At 47.7% G+C, this 23,258-nt stretch overlaps 1 protein-coding gene across 1 annotated transcript; it reads left to right on the top strand.

Annotated features, from left to right (window-relative positions):
* Positions 1 to 280: 280 nt before the first annotated feature.
* LOC125533042 (uncharacterized) lies at positions 281 to 22,954 on the top strand. The gene is made up of 8 exons (XM_087538972.1): positions 281 to 408; positions 12,048 to 12,159; positions 13,554 to 13,661; positions 14,553 to 14,775; positions 15,361 to 15,588; positions 16,703 to 16,776; positions 17,350 to 17,364; positions 22,682 to 22,954. Exons 1-8 carry the CDS (start codon positions 281 to 283, stop codon positions 22,952 to 22,954), a joined length of 1,161 nt encoding a protein of 386 aa, XP_087395098.1.
* Positions 22,955 to 23,258: the final 304 nt, after the last annotated feature.

The raw sequence follows: 23,258 nt of genomic DNA, 5'->3' as shown, positions 1-23,258 counted from the left end.
TCTTAGTTAGAGGAGACGTTTTCGCTGATTGCTATGTCATCTCGGTCTCTCGGAGGTGCTCACGGGTATAGGGTACACTGAGGTTCATTTGGGAACAGTATATGCTTGTGTAAAAAAAATCAGAAAAGAGATACGAGACGGCGGCGGTAGTTACCACCTCACTGGGGCCTGCCACCTTGGAGACCACCTCCATCCAATGGCGAAGGCGGAAGCGGATGCGGGCGGCTCTCCCTCCCCTCGTGACCTAACCAGTATACACGAGGAATCGCCGATACGAACCATGGACGCCGACGGGCGGCCGACCCAAGGGTCGGACCCCGCCGCCGCCGTTGACTCGCCCCCCACCGGAGCAGGCGATTGGCGCGCCCAGCTCCAGCCCGAGGCGCGCAGCAGGATCGTCGAGAGGATGTATGTATGTAGGGACCCACCCTACTTTCGTTTGATATTGTTTGATTTGCTTTCCCCTTCCTCTAATTGCTTTTTCGGTTTCCCACGTAGAAAAAAGAGAGGAATTTTCCGTCGGTTTTTTCCATCGATCCGTCTGATGTTTTTTTTCGAAAAGGGGGTTTACCCCAGCCTTTGCATCAGAAAGATGCATACGGCTCATATTATTAAAAACAAAGTCCAGTAACAAAGTCGCCAAGTATCGAGGTTCGAAGATAAACAAAAAGCTCGAAAGAGCTAAAACCCAAAGTCACAACCGGCTGGCAAACACAATAAGAGCACTACATGCCTATCCTATTACATGACCGCCATCCAAACCGGTTGAAAATATCCTGCGCTACCATCTTCCATCGGGTAGACGCACACTACCAGAATAACTGGCGATGCCGACGGGCCCCATCGGCATAGATTGGCCTATCCCGAAGGCCCAGCCCAGGCCGTCGGCATAAAAAAGCCGTCAGCGTATATCAATCTATGCCGACGGCCCCCGTCGGCAAAGCTCGCCCGTCGGCGTCGATAGAAATATGCCTACGGCGGCCGTCGGCATACAGAAGGCCGTCGGCATAGCTAGTGGGCCCGGCTACCCGGACGGAGACGGCCTTTTGACGGCGTCAATCTACGCCGATGGGCTAACGGCGGCCGTCGGCATAGACGCCACATCATCGATCCGCGTCGCCCGCCACGTCATCGATCCGCGTCGCTCGCCTGTCCGTGGGGTGGCAAATCTATGCCGACGGCCTGGCCGTCGGCATAGGTCTGGCCCACGGATGTTGCCACATCACCGATCCCCGCCCTTAGGCACGTCATCGATCCGTGACCATGTGCGCAGGTATGCCGACGGCCTTGCCGTCGGCATATCTCTATTTTTTTATTTATTTTTATTTTTTTACTTATTTTTATTTACTTTTCCCTGTTTTTTTCACAACATAAATGTGCCTTGTCTAACACAAAAAAAACATACCCAGATGGTATATCGATTGCCCCCCTCACGGACGTTGCTGCCGCCGCGCCGTGGTGGTGTCCCGCCTCTTCGGACATGCCACCACACCACCCCGCATGTATGAGGGCCCGGTGCGACGCTCGGGTGGCATTGCTACCCCCCCCCCCACGGCCCCCGTCCCGCCTAACCCTGTAGCGTTTGACCACGGGATCTAGCCCTTTGACTTTGCACGGACGCGTTTTGACCATTGGAACTATCCACCCGGTCGTGTTAGGTCAGCCCATACGAACACTTTGGAGCAACATCTGGGCCAAACCCACAGTAAGATCCCCTCCCTGTAGACCCGACGCGTCCGTTTCCCCCTTCAGGTGCCGGCGGCGGCGCCGTCCGTGTGAGGGGGCACACCCCGGAGACGCGTGCCGCCTCTTCGGACATGCCAGCACACCACCCCGCATGTATGAGGGCCCGGTGCGACGCTCGGGTGGCATTGCTACCCCCCCACGGCCCCCGTCCTGCCGTGTAGACCTCACGGGTGTGGCTGCCGCCGTGTCCCGGAGGGGGGAAACGGCCACGTCGGGCCGACACGGAGGGTATCTTTGGGTGGTTTGGGCCGGAATGGTGTTGGGGGGTGCAGCACATGCCGTAACAAAAAATAAAAAATAAAAAAATGCTGTAACAAAAAAATTAAAAAAATGCAAAGTATATACGCCGACGGCTAAGCCGTCGGCATAGCAGCGCACATGTCCACGGATCAATGACGTGGCAAAGGGGCGGGCCTATGCCGACGGCCAGGCCGTCGGCATATGCCTCTTATCCACTCGCCGTCTTTGTCCCTGGCAGGTGGGACCAAACCTATGCCGACAGCTATGCCGTCGGCATAGGATGGCCTTATCCGTTGCGGTTAGCCCCCACCACTCATTCTCCGTCTCCCCTCTGCCCCATCCTAGACCCGCGCCGCCGCCCGATCCACTGCTTCGCCCGCCGCCGCCCTTCCCTTCCCTTGCTCCGGTCCCCGCCGCCCTTCCCTCGCCCTGCGCCGCCGCCGCCCCACCCGCGCTCTGGGCCGCCGCCGCCCTTCGCTCGCCACTCCTCGTAGCCGCCCCACTTGCGCTCCGTCCAGGCCTCGTCGTCTCGGCCCGCGCCGCCGCCGCCCTTCCGTTGCCGCAGTGGGACACGTCGACTCCTCCCCGACCACCCCTCGGCCGCGCCCTCGTCGAGCTCGGTCCGACCGGACCTCCCCGAGCCCACTCCGCCCTCACCGTCGCTGGACCGTCGCTCCGGCCGGCGGCTAGGCTCCACCGGCCCTCCTCTGCTGCTGCTCCGGCCGGCCTAGCCTGAGCCCGAGCTCCCCTCCGTCTCCCCCTCCGTGCCTGCCGTCCCCCGAGCCGGCCCTTCCCCATGGTGAGCTCCTTCCCTCCCTCTCTGAAGCAATTTTTTTGTTAATTTAGTTAGATGATAGATGGATGGATGCATTATGTATGATGATAGATGGTTAGATGGATGGATGAATTATGTATGATGATAGTTAGATGATAGATGATTTGATGATAGTTAGAAATGTGAGAAATGCAAGAAATGCAAAAAAAACTGGATGATAAATCATGATGTTGATGATGATAGATTATGATGTTGATGATGATAGATGATGATGCTTTTTTATGCCTTGTTAATTTTTAGATGATGATGATGATGTCCATTTTTTGCGGAAGAGATGATAGATGATGATGATTTTTTTATGCTTCGATGATTGTTACATGATGATAGATGATGATGATAATGATGATATTGTGATGTTCTTAATTTTTGTCACGGTGCAGGTTCTGTGGTGTTCCATCTCGGTGGAGTGATCATCGTAAGAGCTGTTGGTCCCCGATTGCCCCTCTGTTATTGGACTACTTCCTCTACAGCCGAGGGTGAGCTACGAATCATGTGACTAGATTTCATTCTCAAGTCAACTGACGTAACCTAGGCGTCTCCCGTCCGAAAGGGTTGCATGGATAAATATGCATTCAATTGCATATTTATCACCGCAGCTCTTTCGGATTGTCCAGCGTTTTCCACGGACAGCCCGAGGATGTGTAGATTGGGTATGTTCTCCATGTTCTACCCCGTTTCGAGACAGGATTTCGGCGGCGCCTCCCCATTGTTCTCCGGAGCACATTCTCTCGGCTATTTGCCGAGACGTGTATCTGGAGAACAGCGGGGAGGTGCTGCCGAAATTTTGTCTCGGAACGGGGTAGAATGGAGAACGTACTCAATCTACACATCCTCGGGTGGGATTAGGACCCATCTTTACCTATTAGAGATGTAGGTGGATTAAACGCGGTAGAAACTAAAAATTTCATGTGATTAATTTAAGTGAATCCTTAATTATGTTGTGTGGGTTGCAAAAAAGCAGAGGATGGCAGATAATCAGTGGATGTGCAGTGGTTTTATCCGTCGGAATCGAGTAACATCAGAGTGGATCGCGAAAACCGATGTGTATTTGAAGGAGATATTCCGTCGTCCAATGAGAATTATCCCACCATGCCCCTGTGCGAGATGTGCCAGACGTCACCGTAGAAATCAGACGGACATGAGTGAGCACCTTCGCACGCACGGATATATGCCAAACTTTGACATGCCGCCGATAAACATAGCCAAGCAGGACCGTGGTAGAGAGGAGGTGATGCGACAACGCATCGATGGATATGAGGACGACGGGGTCAGGGACATGCTAGATGATGTCATTGTTGCAGAAACGGCAAATGTGACACCTTCAGAGAATGAACCGGAGGAGCCGGAGGCAACCGCAAAGGCCTTCTTGGAGGTCTTGGCCTCGTCGAAGAAACCTCTTTATGCGGGTGCGAAAATATCTCAGCTGGATGCCATCTCGCAACTGATTGCAGTGAAGGCTGAGTACGGCTGTAGCCAGAAATGCTTCGAAGCATTCCTGGGAGTATGGGCTAACAGCCTCCCTGAGGGTCATGAACTGCCGAAAAGCATGTACGATACAAAGAAAATCATGAAGGCACTCTCTATGGATTATGAGAAAATAGATGTTTGCCCGAAGAATTGCCTTTTGTTTAGGCACGAGTATGAGGATGACAAGTACTGTAGGAAGTGCGGTTCGTCTCGGTACATTGAGGTGGTCGGTGAGGATGGTGAGAAAAAGCAGCTAACCATCCCCGTTAAGGTTCTTCGCTATCTTGATTTTATAAAAAGACTGCAGCGCCTTTTCATCACGAAGGAGTCTGCCAAAATGATGAAGTGGCACAAGGAAGGTATAAGGTACAATCCAAAAAAAATCATACATCCATCAGGAGGGGAAGCATGGAAGTCATTCGATGAAGAATACCCCAAGGAAGCAGCCGAGGCTGGGAATGTCAGAATAGCCATATCAGGTGATGGGTTGAATCCATATGGTATGTCGTCCAATCCATACAGCTGTTGGCCTGTGTTTGTAATTCCGATCAATCTTCCTCCCGGTGCCCTAATGCAACGGAAGACCATGTTCTTGTCGCTCATCATTCCGGGGCCTGACTACCCGGGGAAGCAATTGGGTGTGTTTATGCAGCCGCTTGTGGATGCTTTGCACCATTCTTGGTACTTTCCGAGGTTGACATACGACTGGGATCTGCAGAGAAATTTCTTGATGAAAGTTTGGTTGCACTATTGCATGCATGACTTTCCCGGCTATGCTCTATTCTGCGGATGGTGTACAAGTGGTAAGATGCCATGCCCAGTGTGCATGCAGGCTCTGCGAATGATTTGGCTGAGTAAGGGTGGCAAGTATGTAGCCTTTGACCTGCATCGACAGTTCCTCCCTCCAGACCATCCAGACAGGGAAGACAAGAAGAACTTCACGAAAGGCCGGGTTGTTCATGAAGTAACCGAGATTCCAACATTTTCGGGGGCAGATCTTCTTGCTCAGCTAAAAGCTCTCAAGCCTAAAGTCAAAGGCAAAGCCAAAGGCTTCGAGGGATATGGTGAGACGCACAACTGGACGCACATTACCCCCTTCTCGCAGCTTCCCTATTTCAAGGACCTCAAACTTCCTTACAATATTGATGTGATGCACACCGAAAAGAATGTGGCAGAGTCCCTTTTCCACACGATCCTCAACATTCCTGATAAGACGAAGGATAACGTAAAAGCTAGAGCCAATCAACAGAGAATTTGTGATATACCACGCTTGAACATGAAGCCTCCCACAGGCGGTCGAAAAAACTGGTTCAAGCCAGATGCTGACTTTGTCCTTAAACCGCCAGAAAAAAAAGAAGTACTTATCTGGCTGAAACAAATTTTGAAGTTCACCGATGGTTATGCATCGAATATAAGTAAGGGAGTCAATCTTTCAACGGGCAAAGTGACCGGCCTGAAGAGTCATGACTACCATGTATGGATTGAGCGGATAATGCCGGTGATGGTTCGAGGCTATGTCCCCGAGCATGTCTGGCGAGTGCTTGCCGAGCTTAGCCATTTCTTTCGCACGCTCTGTGCTAAAGAAGTAAGTAAAGAGGTGATTGAAAAATTGCATAACAAGGCACCGGAGTTGATAGTCAAGCTAGAGAAGATCTTTCCGCCAGGCTTCTTTACTCCGATGACACATCTCATTCTGCACCTCGCGAACGAGGTATTGTTGGGGGGCCCTGTGCAAAATCGCTGGCAGTACGGCCCTGAGAGGCAAAACAAGCATCTCCGACGGAAATGTGGAAACAAAGCTAAGATTGAAGCTTCCATAGCTGAGGCAGTTATCCTAGAGGAGGTGTCAGACCTCAGGACATCATACTATCCAGACCACGTTCCCCATCTGCATAACAAGGTGCCTCGATACAATATAGAAGAGCCCAAGTATCAACCCAGACTCGATCTATTCAACGCGCAAGGTGGGAGGGCTGGGGCCTCGAAATCTTATAACATGCCACGACAAGAGTGGGAGGACCTCATGTTCTATATCTTGCACAACATCAAGGAAGTTGAGGAAGTGTGGATGAGGTAATACCACTACACCATTCCTTTATGTCTTCCACATCATCATGTTTCATGTTCACTTAGTCCCGGTCTAACACCGCTTATCTTTTTTTAGTGATTTCGTTCAAGAGGAATGGACGGGAGTGAATCCTCCTACTGAGGCGGAGGCACTTACTCTTCTCCGTCATGGAAACCCTGGACGTAAAAATTTTGTTGCTTGGTTCATGGACAAAGTAATTTTCCACACTCCCCTATTAAATACCTACTTCAACATTTATTAGTTAACCAAACTAATGCACGCAACAATTTCCATTATACTTGTAGGGAAAAGATCCGAACATATCTATGGATGATGAATTGAGATGGGTTTCCATGGGTTTTGACCCTGCCGTCATGACATGTAAAAAGTATGATGTGAATGGGTATCGCTTCCATACAGAGGAGCACCAAAACAGCCGCCTCGATCCCAAAACTATAAATACTGGAGTGTACACCCCCGGTCAAAATTCAGTAGACTACTACAGAAGGGTACAAAATATATACGAGGTTAAATTCCGCCAGGGGCGTGAGACCCTAAGTCTGCCTGTGTTCAAATGCCGATGGTTCGATCCGCGAGAGGGGGTAAAACATACGCCTTCCATTGGTTTGGTCGAAGTTAAACCATCAACCGTCTATGCCGGAGCCGATCTCTTCATTGCGGCTACCCAAGCTACACAAGTATATTATCTGCCTTACCCATGCCAGAAAGTGTATCTAAAGGGTTGGGAAGTTGTGTTCAAGGTGTCGCCACATGGTAAGCTACCAGACCCGAATGAAGACGATTACTGCAACATTAACCCCATGACATACGAGGGAGTGTTCTATCAAGAGCAACCTAATGATGATGATGATGATGATGTGGTTAGAAACGATGACGCTAGACCATTGGGTGATGATGATGTGGACCCAAACGTCGACGATGCACGGAATGATGGTGAGACCATTGTCAATGAAAATGACATACTTATGCTAGAAAAGTTAAACGAAGATGCTGACGACGAGGAAGAGCCTCCACCTCCGTCGGACAACGAAGATGATATGATTGATAGTGATGATGAGACGGACCGAGAAAGAGGTTACAACAGTGATGATTCATATGGGTTCTAGCAGATGTACGTTTCAAGTACTTTTTTTCTATAGTTTACGAATATGCCTTTTTATGCATTTTTATTAATGTGTTTATTATCATGCCTTTTCCTTCATTTCATTAATTTACTAATTGCTTTTTCTCTTTTCAATGCAGGTTCGTGGAACATGGGCAAGGGGAAGGCCGACGGCGTGGGTTTCCTACGCAAGGTCGTCGGCCTGCCTAGTCGGAGTGGTCGAGCACGTAATCCTCCCCCTCGGCTACTTGACGATGACTCCTCACAGGGAGGTCGAGGGAGAGGTGCCCCTAGAGGAGGAGGGGGCGGGGGAGAGCCTCTAGAGGACGAGGTGCTGGGGGGAGAGCCACTACAGGGGGTCGCGGCCAGAAACAGCGCACCCTCACCGACTTAGGGGTGTTGTCTTCGAGGCCCTCCTCTAGTGAGGTACCCTCCTCTAGTGAGGTACACTCTAGGGAGGAGGAGGGGGAGGAGGAGGAGGTGGAGGAGGAGGCAGGCGAGGAGGAGGAGGAGGAGGTTGGGGAGGGGGAGGCAGGCGAGGAGGAGGGTGGTGGCGGGGATGATGGTGGTGACGGGAAGGGGGTTGACACGAAGGGGTGGCTGCGTGGCAACGCAAAGCTACCAAAGCAGGTTCCTGCTACTGAGGAGCAGAAGTGGCTCATTGAGCCCACGGGAAAAGAGTAAGTGGTTCATTATGTTGCTTGTCACATGCTTATTTCGGTTGTTATTTATTTTTCTTGTCACATGCTAATAGTTCATTCTTTTGCAGCAACTGGATATATTCTAAAGGGGTCCGTATTCCCAACGGCCTCATCACTGTCTTGCTGAAGTTATATTGGCCGGGCTTGTACTGTCCTGATCCAGTCAGGCAGCCGGACCGTCGGGTTTTGGCCACGAGCTGGGACCACTGGGAAGCGGCCCGCCACGCGGACCATGAGACCCATGCCAAGGCCGTGATCACTACTTTCTGGGTGAGTTCTCTTCACAAGCACAAGTCCATTCTAGTTTCATGAATGATTTAACTCATGGCTTCTCCCATTCTTGTTTCATGCATGATTGTAGAAATTCTATCGAGTTCTTCCGGAGCACAGGGCTAGAGCGGACCAGATCGTGCTGCGCCAATGCAAGAAGAAGGCCTGCCAGATGCAGTACGAGGTGCGCTATGTGGCCATCTCCACATACTACCACGACTATCTTGGTGTGAAGATGACCAAGGAGAAGCGCGGAGGATGGGCATTACCTTGGAGAGGCCCGAGTTCTTGGCGGTAAGTATAAAAGATTTTTCATTATGCTTTCATTATGCTTTCATTACCTTGTGGTACATTATGCTTTATGCTTTATGCTTCCATAACACCAATTTGGACACACCTACATGCCATTATGCTTTTATTATGTAGGTGTGTCCAAATTGGTGTTATGGAAAAGACGAGTCCTGAGCGGCATTGGTGGATCTTTGGTGTGATGAGGCTGGAGCCTGGGCGGCTATGAGAACCCAAAATAAGGCTAACCGAGGGACGGAGGGAGTACATGCTCAGGGAAACCGAAACCACTATCTCCACAAGGCAGTTAATGTATGACTAACCCCATTAAACATTCTTCTTCTTCTATTTACCATCACTTTCTTATGTATGACTAACCTCTGTTTGGTGGTGCAGGAGGAGAAACTGAAGCGGCCGCTCTCACACATGCAGGCGTGGGAGATCGCCCATACGCGGAAGGACCCCAAGCCTGGCGAGCCCAAGTACTACGGCAAGAAGACCGCAGGGAGGAAGAAGGCCTACTCGAAGCGTATCTGGAGTTACATCCTGACACACCTGACCCCATTGCGGCGCCTCTGGACGACATGGCGGTGGTGAGGATGGGGCCCAAGGAGCACGGTCGGGACGCGGTTCTCGATGCTGTGATCACTCCTAGTATCTCCTACACACAGCTTCGTCGGATCGACCCGAGCCTGAGCCAGCGCATGAGCCAGCCAGTGACTAGTACACAGTCCCTCTTTCAGGAGCAACAATCTGTAAGTATTTTCCCTCTTATCTTCATTTCTCACTTCATTTTCCGCATTTAGTAGTTTTATGAGTTCCATCATGTCATACCGTAGGCCTACATGGAGTACACACGCCAGGAGACCATGGCGTGGCATCAGAGGCTTTATGAACACCAAGTGCAGAGGGATAGCCAGATGCAGCAGGCTTTTCAGGATATGGCGGCCGGCAGGTGTCCTCAGTTCCCTACAGCACAATGCCCTCCAGCACAACCAGTGCTGATGAGCTTTGAGGAGTTTGTGGCACAGAACGCTGGCCCCTCGCCGGTTAGTTCATCCCCAATCTATTCACCCAAAGCATGTCATGCCTTTCAACACAGTCATAGATCCCGTGCATATGTCTTTTCAACATGCAGGGAACAGGTGGATCTACCGTTGGCGGTGGTCTTCGCAGCACTCCGAAGACACGGAGCCCAACCACTCCGATCCACGGAGGCGGAGGCGGTAGCGCTGCCGCTAGCACTGATGACCTGGACTTTGGCCGTCTTGGCGGTGACGACCTCCGCGGTGCTCGATGATGCTTGAGATGTGATGATGATGCTTGAGATGACTTGTGTGTGCTGATGATCATTTAGCTGACTTGTGTGATGATGCTTATGCTTACATTCGTTGATATGCTTATGCTTGTGTGATGATGATCTATTGTTGTGATGATGCTTATGCTTACGTTCGTTGATATGTGCTGATATGTGTTGCTGATATGTGCTGTTATATATGTGATGTTATCTGAATTGAACTGATTTGAAAACAAACAGAAAAAAGAAAAAAAAATTAAAAGCAAACTATGCCGACGGCTAGGCCGTCGGCATAGGGCCAGCGTGAGCTCCCAGTTGCTGACACGTGGGCACCTATGCCGACGGCCTAGCCGTCGGCATAGTTTGAAATTAAGCCGACGGCCTGGACGTCGGCATAGGTGTCCACGTGTCAGCAACTAGGATCTCTGTTTGAAGGACTATGCCGACGGCCTGGCCGTCGGCTTAATTTCAAACTATGCCGACGGCTGGGCCGCCGGCATAGCCCTGGCCCACGAGCAGCGGCCGGTCGGCACGTGGCACATCTATGCCGACGGTCTAGCCGTCGGCACAGTTTTCGACTAAGCCGACGGCTAGGCCGTCGGCATAGGCGTGCCACGTGGAGACAAGTCGTTGGGCAGACTTGACGGCGGCCGCCGTTAGGCGATAACGTTGCCGACGGCCTTGGCCGTCGGCATAGATGTACGGACACCGTCGGGATAGGTCTTATGCTGACGGCCTTTCTATGCCGACGGCCTTTCTGGCTACGCCGACGGATATTTTGCCGACGGCCCTATGCCGATGGGGGGCGTCGGCATAGGCCTGTCCCGGCGGCCATTCAGGGCCTGGCCGTCGGCATAGGGTGCGATTCCGGTAGTGGCAGTAACCAAACGCTCCCTGGCCTCCGTCGGAGTGAGTAGCGACCACATACGGATGAATGCCGTGGCCCTGAAGATAACCTGCAAAAAGTGAATGTTTGTTGATCTGTTAAATACTAAATCATTTCTACAGTTCCATACTGCCCAAAGTAAAGCACAAACGCCAACACGAATGTGTCTCGCAGTATCGGAATCAACCCCATCAAACCATGTTTCAAATAGCATGTTGATAGAGGTGGGCTGATTAATATTAAACGCAATATGAATCGACCGTCACAGAATCTTAGCCAACGGACAATCGAGAAAAAGGTGTTTGATGTTTTCGTTATGATCGCAAAAGTTACACCTAGATGAGCCCATCCAGTTGCGTTTTGCCAGGTTATCCTTAGTCAAAATGACTTGTTTATACACAAACCACATAAACACTTTGATATGTAAGGGAACCTTTACTCTCCAAACGTGAATCGAGGAAGGGACAACGCTAGAGTTAATGACATCCAGATATATAGACTTAACCGAGAACACACCGTTCTTAGTAAGTTTCCAATACAGCTGATCTGGTTAGTATATACTTGCTTTGATCCATAGCGGCACCGACAGATTCGTCCGTCGTCAATCTAGCTGCTCCCAGTTTCTGCTGCCTCCTTTTGATTCCTTCCTAGTCAAAACCCCCCTGATTTGCATCCAGCTTAATGAGTACGTACTTCGTTAGCTCTGAACAATTTCACACAAGTTTGTTCACCAAGAGCCGCAGGTTTGTCATGTCTCGTCGTTTGATCACCCAGGGTAAACCATTCTACCAGTGCTGTTCCGGGATGCAGTTTTGTTCTGAAACTAGAGCTCCTCGTATGTTTCCTTCCCAAGGATGATATCATGCACATGATCACAAGTCATGAGTCATGACTCCTCCATGGTCCTTTTTTCGACAGAGGGCGCTTTTATCTCCTTGGTCCTTCTTAGCAAAACGAAAATTCCACATTCCTTGTAGGAATGGATGGAGTATATGACTGAGAATTGGAGATCTTGGCTTGGCTGCTCTGCCTGCTCGTTCCACTTTACATCTCAGATTTGCTCACAGCGGTTTAAAAGCAATGCATCCCCCCACGTATTCATATTTTGCATTATATATGCGTGTAGGATGGAGACTCTGAAGACGCGTCTGCCAGTATCTGAGCCAGAGGGACTCAACGATCTTCAAAAAATCGCCGTGCGATTTGAACAGAAGATCTATACTGAAGCAACCAATGAGGTAATTTAACCTACCTTCGGAGCAGATCACATATTTTTTACTATTTTGCGCCCTAGCTGCAAAAGTTTTCTTTACCTTTACAAAAGGAGGTTTCTTCACCTACACCATATCCTATTTTTTCTCATGCTTGGGAACTAACGTAATTTTCTGTGCCGCCGGGACTTGAACAGGGGCCATGGGTGTGCTAACGTCCAGTTATTTTAGCATTTTCGCACTTAGTATACACACAAAATCTAAGTTCATAATTTACTGTACTAACTAAATACCTGTGCATTGCTATGAGATGAAACAATATTTGAAGAGCGGTGTCGTGTGACCGATTGTCCTCGGCCGCGGTGGCGTCGTTGACTGTGTTGTGACGATGTTGGTGACTAATTATTCCGGGTGCATGCGAAGCGGTAGATTATGGGCTGTTTTGGAGAAAATATATACTATTAGGGGACATATGGTTGGAAAATATCTCTAATACTAATTATCTACACACCTAATTAACCGCTGACTATAATTAGCTAATTGCATTAATGGCTTGGTTTTCAAATAGATTTGACACAAAAAATCCCTATTTATATGGACCTAATTAATTGCATTAATGGCTTCATTTTCAAATCAATTCGGCCCTCGGTTTTCAAATTGTTTTTGCATTAATGACTGTATGTGAAACGACGACGTAGCAACCCCCCTTTAATAGTATAGATTTCTAATGTTATGTTACATAAACGATAGACCAAAACACTGATCATGATCCTGGTTATCATCCATCACATGTTGAATCTTGTAGTGTTGTACCTTGACTGTCTTCAGTTGGTTGCTCTTCTAATTCATGTTTCTATGCCATCTGTCCATCCATCAGAATCTGTTATAGATGAAATAAAACTATCTCTGTTTAAACTATAGTACAACCCCAAGTCCATGGGATGGATACACAACGGTGTACGATCATTTATCCCAGACTAAAAATCAAACAATACCTTAATACCTCCTTCACTTGGTTGAATGGTCTTCGGTATGGTAAAAAAAAACTCCAATGCATTTGTTTGGTTGCGGTGTGCCATCTCATTATTTTTATTTTGAATTTCTTCCATCAGACTTATTTGTGGCAAACCTAGGAGCAGTCTGCTCTTCATCATTTTGCCTAACTCAGTTCTGGTGAATATTTGTTTATTTGATAAAGTTGGGGCAAACTGTCACTATTTTGATTTGGATTTTCTGTTCATATCGCTTATTTGAGGTATAGTGTGTTTTGCTGCTTAGACGACATTTTCTGAATTCAAATGTTTAAAGCTGAAATACCTTCTCGACCGTGCTAAACTGCTAATCGTAGAAGAACTGTTGGTTGCAAGCCACTATTAGTAATTTGGCATAGAACTTTACATCATTTTTTTTGTATTACTCAGTCTGATTATTTGTGGAAGATTTCTCTGAAAATGCTCTCTATGGAGTCGAAGACACAACAGGCTCCTGGAAATGCTCATGTGATTCCAAATCAAAACAACTCCGGCAAGGTACCATATACAGTAAACTGATTGTTGCACAATTTAATCCAATTTATCATCCTCTCTTGGATGTCAATTTACACTCATGAAATGATTATATCATATGGTAGATTAAGGGCCAGTTCTTTTGGTGGCTTATACTCCCCAGCTTCTCCCATTAGCCAGCTTATGGGAGAAGCTTGGGATGAGGTGGCTTATTTTGTAAGCCGCAAAAGAACAGGGCCTAAATGTAACTTAGTTTTATGTTGGGGTTAGTTTGCAATGCTGCGACCGTTAAGTTACAGTAACATCGGACCATCTTTAACTCTTTGTAGAATTATGTTCTTTCTCTCCTTGCTACTACTCAAATGTGACTTGCCTCTCAGCTTTCCACAAGATGTATTTTGTTCACAAGATACTTTCTTGAAAAACATATGCTACCTGTTCTAAAACAACTCCTGGACTTCCTCCACAAGGCAGTAATCAAGCACAGACATCAGCAATTTCCTTCCCGAATATTCAATTGATCGATTAATTTCTTATAACGCACTCTATTTTTCTTTGCCAAATAAGCCAGCAAATATCGACGTTTTCCCAAAAGTCTCGCAGACCTCTTTCCGATGAAAAATCTTTTTGTGTAATTCCAAATGTGAAGCAAGTCTCCATATCTTATTGGTGAAACTGAATACTTGAAATTCAAAAGAACTCCTATTTTCTTCTTTAACCATAAATCCCCCCAAAAATTACCTCCTTTCTTTTGCTCATGTATTATTCTGATTAGGAAAAATAAAAAATTATGTCAATTATTTTGAAGTAATTCTAATCTCATACACACACAAATTTGCAATGTCTCAGCAACAGGCCTGGCAGCCAAATACGTATACGTCTGTACAAGCTTCTTTACTCACTAACATCGGGCAGAACTTGCCCGGTGTCAACCAAACATCAACGATGCAGAATGTGTCTTTCATGCCACAGAACATAATGAATAATGGCTTGGCGCAAGGCACTTCACAAGATGTTTATGCTGCACAAAGGCAAATGGCAGGAAGGCAACAACAAAAAGAATCTCATCAATTAATTTATCAGCAACAGCAAATGCTGATGAAGCAGAAATTGCAGCATAATTCACTACTGCAACCGCATATCCAGCAGCAGCAATCTTTGTTGCAGCCAACACAAATGCAATCTTCACAGCAATCCATGATGCAAATGTCATCTGGCCTTCACCCTGGGCAGTCCACCGCTCCACAGACACAGCCAATGGCCATGCGGTCGGCTACTCAGAGTTTTAATCAACATAATCAATTGAATTCCGTACAACACTCTATGCAATCATTACTCGAGCAACCTCAAAAATCTGTTTGGAGGCAGCAGAAACAAGCACAGGGCTCCATTCATCAACAACCGAATATTCTACAACAGAAACAACAACAGTTGATGGGACAGCAGCCAAATTTACAACAAAATCAGCTAATTGGTCAACAGAATGGTGCTGTGGAGATGCAACAGCAACAGAGGCTACCAGTTCAGTCAAATAATCTTTTGAATGTCCAACAAACACAATAGATGTTGAACCAGCAGTATGTGTCTTTGCATGAGCCACAGCAATCCGGCTCTCAGGCAAACATGTGGATTCTGCAGCAGCAGCAGCTTCTTGGAACTGTGCTTAATGTGTTAAGCATGCAGCATGTGCATATGCTACAAACAAAAGCTCAGCAACCACAACCACAACAGCAGGCTCAGCAGCCTCCAATGGGTTTGATGCAACCTCAGTCTCAACACAACCAACTCCAACAGTCACAACATCTTATGTCGCAGTTCCAGTCTCAGCCTAACCAACTACAACAACAATTAGGGATGCAGCCACAATCCTCCATGCCGCAAAGAAATCAAACTTCAGGAGGCATGCTCTTGCAACAAAATAGCATGGATCAGCAAGAAGTTTCCTCTAGTAGTAAGTTCTCACACATATTTTCTTTGTGGATTCATCGTATGCTCTTATTGTTCTCGTATATTTTTTCTCCATGTTCTTATATCTTATTGATCTGGCCTCTCATTATTTTCACTATCTTCCTGTTGTGGCCTTACATTCCTTGTGCAGTTTAAACTAGCTTATTGATCTGGCCTCTCATTATTTTCGCCTACTTACATAGAAAAGTTTGGGGGGAAATGTGCGTTGCCCATCAGGAGCCCAACACCCTTTATTCTCGTGCTAACAGTTATGTTGGACTATAATACAAGGTCCTTACTAGACTACAACCTGGATTCCTGGATCCTAACTCTTATTGAACTCTTAGGGCACTCCCGCTGCAGTGTATCTTGTGTTGTATCATATTCATTAAATATGTGTTTAGATACAACTCTTCCTATGGCTTATATCTTAAGTATTGTATCTAATGGAGCTGCCATTTAGTATGTTCTGTGAGAGAAAAATAATTATTATTTCCTCACTGACTAGACTTCCCCAACGGTATTTGGACCTTGCCTAGGTGGCATGTTTCAGATACAACCGGCATCACTGCACTGGGTTTGCCCTAAGTACGACTCATACTAAAATTAATGTTTGTGCTACATGAACTAGCTTTAAATCTTTTTGAAACTTCTTCGAAGATGACAACCGGATTCATAATTCATATGCAACTATACGTTTTCTGACAAGTGAAATGCGTCACAGGTCCTAGAACTATCGAGGGGTGTAAAGTTAGTCCTAAAACTTCAAAACTGCATTTCACTCTTCTTTTGCCTGAACTACGGTGGTTAGTGATGGAATTATATATTGCGATGTTCAGTGACCCAGTACCATGTTAATCATCATGTTGACTAAATGAACCTTACTGATCTCCATGATTTCTCTTCAGCACATTGGATTTCTTATTTTCTGGAAAAGCGCTACTGTGTAGTAATCATGATGACTAAGCTCACCATATTGATCTTCTGTGATTGTTTGATTTGGTTCACAACTTTTCCAATTGCCCCTGCATTCCATCCTACAATGTACATGTAGCTGTTTATTTGTTGGTTTGTTCATTGTATCGTGATACTCTTCGAGTACCTTGCTTTTTATGCAGCATCCACGGACTCTACTTCTCAAACAGGCCATGCAGGTGCAGATGATTATTGGCAAGAGGAGATATATCTAATGGTAAGACATGGCACTGATATCATCCTTTTTGGCACTCCCTTCCTTGGAACTTCCTAAAATTCGTAGGCAGTAGCCCCTATAACAAAGAGGTTAAGATTGCCCGATTGTTCGAAGATGAAACAACACGCCATATGTTGGATGTTGGGGCCTTTTATCACTTCATGTTGCCCATCTCTTTTTCTTTTTGGTGTGTATACCAACAAATTCCTCTTCGGGAGTTTCATACAGCAAGCTTGTAGATGCACTACAGTCTGGTAGTCATCTTGTAAGATATATATTATTTGTATACAGAATTCAGTATGAATGCAGTGTATGGAACATACAACCATATAGAGTATCCAGATATAGTAAAGCCTCAAGGCAGTTAGCAATTTTTATTTTATTTAATGGGCATCATATTTTCTTATTTTGTTTTAGAATTGTATGCTTCTAAAAGCTACTTGAAATATCTTGCCAGTGCCATATTCGCTGACTTAATGACAAACCATGGTCTACTAGCTGTTCTGTTTTCATCTCTATATATATAGCTTCTGCACCAAATTTATGCGTGTATGTGGTCTTTGTTGTTGACAGATTAAGATGTTGAAGGTGTTAGGAAATATGCAACTTGTATTCCCATGAGGCCATAGGCCGATATATATACATGTACAGGTGTGGAACATATGCAGGAAACCCCTTATACAACGGGATAAATACAAAGGGGTACATGACTTATATTATAACTCTAACACCCCTCCTCAAACTCATGGTGGATAAACAACACTGAGTTTGGAGAGATAAAAGCCATGTTGTGCTCTAGTCTGGGCCTTCATCAGGAAATCCGCCAACTGTAACTCGGAAGGCACATACTGAAGAGCAATAACCTGATCCTGCACACCAGCGCGCACATAGAAAGCATCAACACCAATATGCTTGGTGAGCTCATGCTTCACAGGATCACGCGCAATGCTGATAGCACCTGTACTGTCAGATAAGAGCAGAGTCGGTGTAGTGACAGAAACACCAAAATCCTGAAGTAACCACCGTAAGCAAGTCACCTCTGCCGTTAAAAGAGCCATTGCTTGCAACTCAGCCTCGGCACTCGAACGGGAAACTGCAAGCTGTTTCTTCGTCTTCCAGGCAATGAGAGAACCACCAAGAAAAACACAGTAAGCAGAAAGTGAATGGCGATCTGAAGGATCACTAGCCCACGTAGCATCCGAATAGGCCTGAAGCTGTAAAGAACTGGAGCGGGGAAAGAATAGACGGTGAGAGATCATGCCTCAAAGATATCGGAGAACACGAAGATGACTATAGTGAACCGAGGTGGGAGCAGAGACAAACTGACTCAGAATATGAACCGGATAAGAGATGTCCGGACGAGTGATAGCTAGATAGACAAGACTGCCAACAAGATGACGATAACGCGTTGGGTCAGGGAGAGGAGCATCATCAGTAGCATGGAGGTGAACATTGAGCTCCATAGGAGTCTCAACAATGCGCTCGTCAGTAAGAGCAGCACGAGCAAGAAGATCCTGGATATACTTTTCCTGGGATATAAAAAAGCCATCAGAGGTAGAAGAGACTTCAATCCCAAGAAAGTAGCGAAGAGGTCCAAGATCAGACATAAGAAACTGCGCGCTAAGACGGGCCTTTACAAAGGCAATATACTCGGGGTCATCCCCCGTGATGATCATGTCATCAACATAGAGAAGAAGAAGAGTCCGACCACGAGGAGAAAGGTGAATAAACAATGCTGGATCATGAGCACTTGCTGAAAAACCACCAGCAGTGATCACAGAGGCAAAGCGCTCAAACCAGGCGCGGGGGGCTTGCTTAAGGCCATATAGAGAGCGACGAAGACGACATACCATGCCATCAGGAACAGAATACCCAGGTGGTGGCTGCATGTACACCTCCTCACGCAGCTCACCATTAAGAAAGGCATTCTTAACATCAAGCTGAGATATAGACCAGTGGCGTGCAGAGGCAACGACAAGAAGTGTACGAACAGTGGTCATATGGGCCACAGGAGAAAAAGTCTCGTCATAATCATGATCGTGCTCCTGCTGAAACCACGAGCCACAAGACGAGCTTTGTGACGCTCAAGAGAACCATCGGAGCGAGTCTTAACCTTGTAGACCCACTTACAAGTGATCGGACGGACTCCGGGAGGAAGAGAAACAAGATCCCAGGTACCAATGCGTTCAAGAGCAGCAATCTCCTCTGCCATCGCAAACTGCCATTCAGGATGAACAACAGCCTGACGGTAAGAAGTCGGCTCAAGAACAGCAGCACCAGCGGTGGGAAATCCAAAGCGATCGACAGGCGGACGAGGACGAGAACGCAAGCCATAAATAGGCTGAGAGGAAGATGACGACTCATCCACAGAGGCATCGACTGGTCGTGGACAACGAGTGTAATGCTGAGGAAAAGATGGAATAATAGAAGGAGGAATCGTCAAGGTAGAATCGGGGGGTGGCGACGAAGAAGTCACCGGAGATGAAGGTGTAGAATCCGGTGACATGCTGGGAGAGGAGACCGGGGAGGAAGTCACCGGAGATGAAGGTGGAGAACCCGGTGACATGCTAGGCGAGGAGACCGGGGAGGATGGTGGCTGCAAATCAACTAGAGGTGGAGAAGGAGAGAAAGTGGAATGGAGAGGTACAGGCTCGACGGGGGTGATAGGTGAGTCAGGAAAAGTGAGGAAAGAGATATCATGCACTAAAAAAGTCGAGGAAGATGGGCGTGGGTAGAAGGGACGAGACTCATCAAAAGTCACGTCTCGAGAGATACGCATCCGACGACTGATAGGATCCCAACAACGATAGCCCTTATGCTCATCACTGTAGCCTAAGAAGACACACTCAACAGACTGAGCGGTCAGTTTGGTGCGTTCGCGAGGGGCAAGAAGAACATAGCAAACACAACCAAACGAGCGAAGCATCGAATAATCGGGAGAACGATCAAAAAGTCGCTCGAAAGGAACACCACCCTGTAGAGCAGCGGAAGGCTGTATATTGATAAGATAGGTGGATGTGGAGACGGCCTCAACCTAAAAATGAGGCGGGAGAGAGGCAGCAATCATCAATGCACGAGCCGTCTCAAGAAGATGTCGATGCTTTCGCTCAGCCACACCATTCTGAGCATGAGCACCAGGACAAGAGAATTGAGAGAGAGTCCCTTGCTCAGCAAGAACACCACGCAACATCTTAGAGATATACTCGCCAGCGGAGTCAGCACGAAAAACACGAATGGGTGAAGAGAACTGAGTATGAACCATGGCAGCAAAATGCTTATAAATAGACAAAACCTCAGAACGAGAAGTCATGAAATAAAGCCATGTGTAACGAGAGAAATCATCTATGAAAATAATATAGTATTTATGACCACCTTTCAAAGCGAAAGGGGCCGGACCCCATACATCAGAATGGACTAAATCGAAAGGACGCTTGGACACTGACTCACTATGTGAATATAGTAACTGAATCTGCTTGCCAAGACGACAACCCTGACACTCTAAAGAGACATCTCCTGAGACAGACCCCAGAAGACCTCGACGAACTAAAGAAGACAACCGAGAACCACACAGATGACCAAGTCGATGATGCCACTGCTGGAAGGAACCAGTAACGGAGGCGACAGAAGCGGAAGAACTGGCGATGGTGGTGGCAGCGGAAGGAACATGAAGTCAGTCCAACTCCCAAAGACCCTGAGAATCACGGCGACGAGGGCCAACCCCAACCAGAGTGTGCGTGCGACGGTCCTGGACAGAACAAGAGTCAACGTCAAGGATGACGCGACAACCAGAATCAGTAAGTTGACCAGCAGAAAACAGATTCATGGTAAGTCGAGGAACATGAGCAACATCAGGAACAGAATAAGAAGGAGTGGTAAGATTGCCTCTACTAGCAACAGAAAGTGGAGTACCATCAGCAGTGAAGACATGAACAGGAGAATCCAGTGATCGAAGAGAGGACAAAGTGGAAGAATGAGAAGACATATGAAAAGAAGCTCCAGAGTCCAGAACCCATGGGGATGTACCTGACTGTGTAGAGGGTGATTCCTCAGTGCGGGAAGCATCAGTCACAGAACCAGCAGTACCCGTCGAGGAAGAACCTGAAGCCGCGAGCAGACGCTTAAGTCTCAGAATATCCTGGTCAGTCAAAGCAATGGCTGAAGTTGTCGAGGTAGATGACGAAGTCCTTGAAGATGATGATCGCGCCTTGCGCAGGTGTTTCTTCTTCGTGTAGCACTGAGACTCAAGATGACCATCATTGTTGCAATAGTCGCAATGTGGACGGGGGCGACCTGAGCCTCCAGAAGGAGTGGGCAAGAGCGGCAAAGCACTCGAGCGAGAAGGGGTCGGTGCAGCAGGTGGCGTAGGAGCACGAGTAGCGAGCACAGAGGGAACCTCCAGCAAACCAACACCACGTAAGCGAGTCTCCTCAGCACGAATCTCAGAAAGCGCCTCCATGAGAGAAATACGGCCACGAGCAAACAACTGAGCACGCCCGGGCTCAAACTCCTTACGGAGCCGAGACAGGAACTCATAGACGCGATGAAACTCCAAATTGGCCTGGACAGCCTGGCAACAGGGGCAAGGTACGACAACCAGCACTGCGGAGAGAATCAAGCTGGCGCCAGATAGCAGAACTCTGTGCATAGAAGTCATCAACAGTAGAGTCGCCCTGCTGAAGAGCATGCTCCTGACGGACCACAGAAAGGTATAAGGCATCACCAGAGGGCTGATAGCGCTGACGAAGACGGATCCACATCTCAAAGGCAGTAGGAAGACCCAGAAACTCAGAAGCAAATTGAGGCAGAACACTAGCAGTGAGAACAGCTGCAGCACGAGCATCATCATCAAGCCACTGGGTGTAAACAGACAGAGCACCATGATACGTCTGAAGAGCCTCCTCATAAGCCAAAACCCTCTCATCATAAGCACGATCAGCAGCCTCATCAGCAAGCTTAGCCGCATCCTTGGCGGCCTGATTAGCATCCGGAGGAAGAACCGATGGAGTCGGCGGAATAGGAGCCACCGGAGGAACCGGACGTGGCGGACAGCAGACCTCACCAGAAAGAACACCCTAGAGACGAATGCCACGCATGTGAATGCGCATGAAGCCAGTGAACTGCCGAAAGATATATATGTTTTGAAGAGAGAGATCCGCAGGCAAAAATCTTGAAGGAAGGACTGACTGAAGGAAGGAGTGTAGTTAGTACCATCGAAGATCACCGGACAGCGAGGGACAGCAACATAACCCGAGGACTGAGACATTGTGCCTGTTTTTTTTTAGGCAGACTATAGGAGTCTCGATCTGCAGCAGCTTGCGTGCGACAGGAAGACTGGAGCGGCGGCTGCTTGATCTGGACTGACGGAAGGTGGCAACTTCGATCTGAATCACATGAGCGGATGAAACGGAACGGCGGCTGGCGGCAGAATCTGACGAGGGCGCGAGGGCGCGAGGACAGCGAAGATTGGCGACGGGCGGCACTCCTGGCGGCGGAGATCAGCAGCAGTCGGTCGGCTCAATCGGGGCCAGAGCAGCGCGTGGGATTGACCTGCGCGCTGGCTGGGATGGATCACGAGCGGGCTGGACGAGGGGACATGCGTCGGCTGGGATTGACCTGCGGGGGGATCAACAGGCGCAGAGAGGCAGCGGTGATAGAGAAAAAGGAGCGGCGGCCACAGATAGGGTAGTCGCGGCGGCCACAGCGAGGTGGATCAACAGCACGAGTTGCAGCGTGCAAAAAATTGACCTAGCTCTAATACCATGTTAGGAAACATGCAACTTGTATTCCCATGAGGCCATAGGCCGATATATATACATGTACAGGTGTGGAACATATGCAGGAAACCCCTTATACAACAGGATAAATACAAAGGGGTACATGACTTATATTATAACTCTAACAAAAGGACCAATACTTTGCAGAACTCAGTAAGTTGTTCAATAAAATATGTGTGAAGCTACAGCATATTGACAGCATTATACCACTTCCAATACCATCTGAGCAGTATGATAGACTGAAGAGCTTTAAAATAATATTGGGCCGTGTATTACAAATGCTGCAAATTAGCAAGAGTAGTATCCAGCCTGATATGAGGGACAAAGTTCCTCAATACGAGAAACATATTATCATTGCCTTGAATTTACAAAGGAAGCCAGTGCAGCCCCAAATACATCAATAGTTCCAGCAGAGCCACCTGCAGGACAAGCTCCTAATTCTAGCGTTTCGTGGTAGCAACAGCCTTCCCAAAATTTGCGGCAGCGGTCATACTAATATCAAGTGCAACAGTAAGTATCTTGCGAACTTTATGTTTACTGTCTTCTGTTATTTTTTGTGCTTAATCAGTGTTGTTCTGAATGTATTGCAGAACTTCACTATTTTCAAATTGAGCCAAACTGTTCTGAAGCTTACTGACATAAAAAATGAGGGCCAATAATGGGAATTCGATTTTAGTAGTTAGATATATATCATGCTCTTTTGGAGGA

The sequence above is a fragment of the Triticum urartu genome, chromosome 1A (genome assembly GCF_056163025.1).
Source record: "Triticum urartu cultivar PI428250 chromosome 1A, HENAU_Tu73, whole genome shotgun sequence".
Taxonomy (NCBI): domain Eukaryota; kingdom Viridiplantae; phylum Streptophyta; class Magnoliopsida; order Poales; family Poaceae; genus Triticum; species Triticum urartu.
This window is presented reverse-complemented; position numbering and strand designations above follow the sequence as displayed.

What these genes read in the sequence shown, in the direction of transcription:
- LOC125533042 (XM_087538972.1), top strand. Translation starts at nt 281, where the DNA reads ATGGACGCCGACGGGCGGCCGACCCAAGGGTCGGACCCCGCCGCCGCC. An exon ending in AGCAGGATCGTCGAGAGGAT is followed by an intron (nt 409 to 12,047) that starts GTATGTATGTAG and finishes ATATGCGTGTAG; the next exon opens with GATGGAGACTCTGAAGACGC. An exon ending in ATCAAAACAACTCCGGCAAG is followed by an intron (nt 13,662 to 14,552) that starts GTACCATATACA and finishes AACATCGGGCAG; the next exon opens with AACTTGCCCGGTGTCAACCA.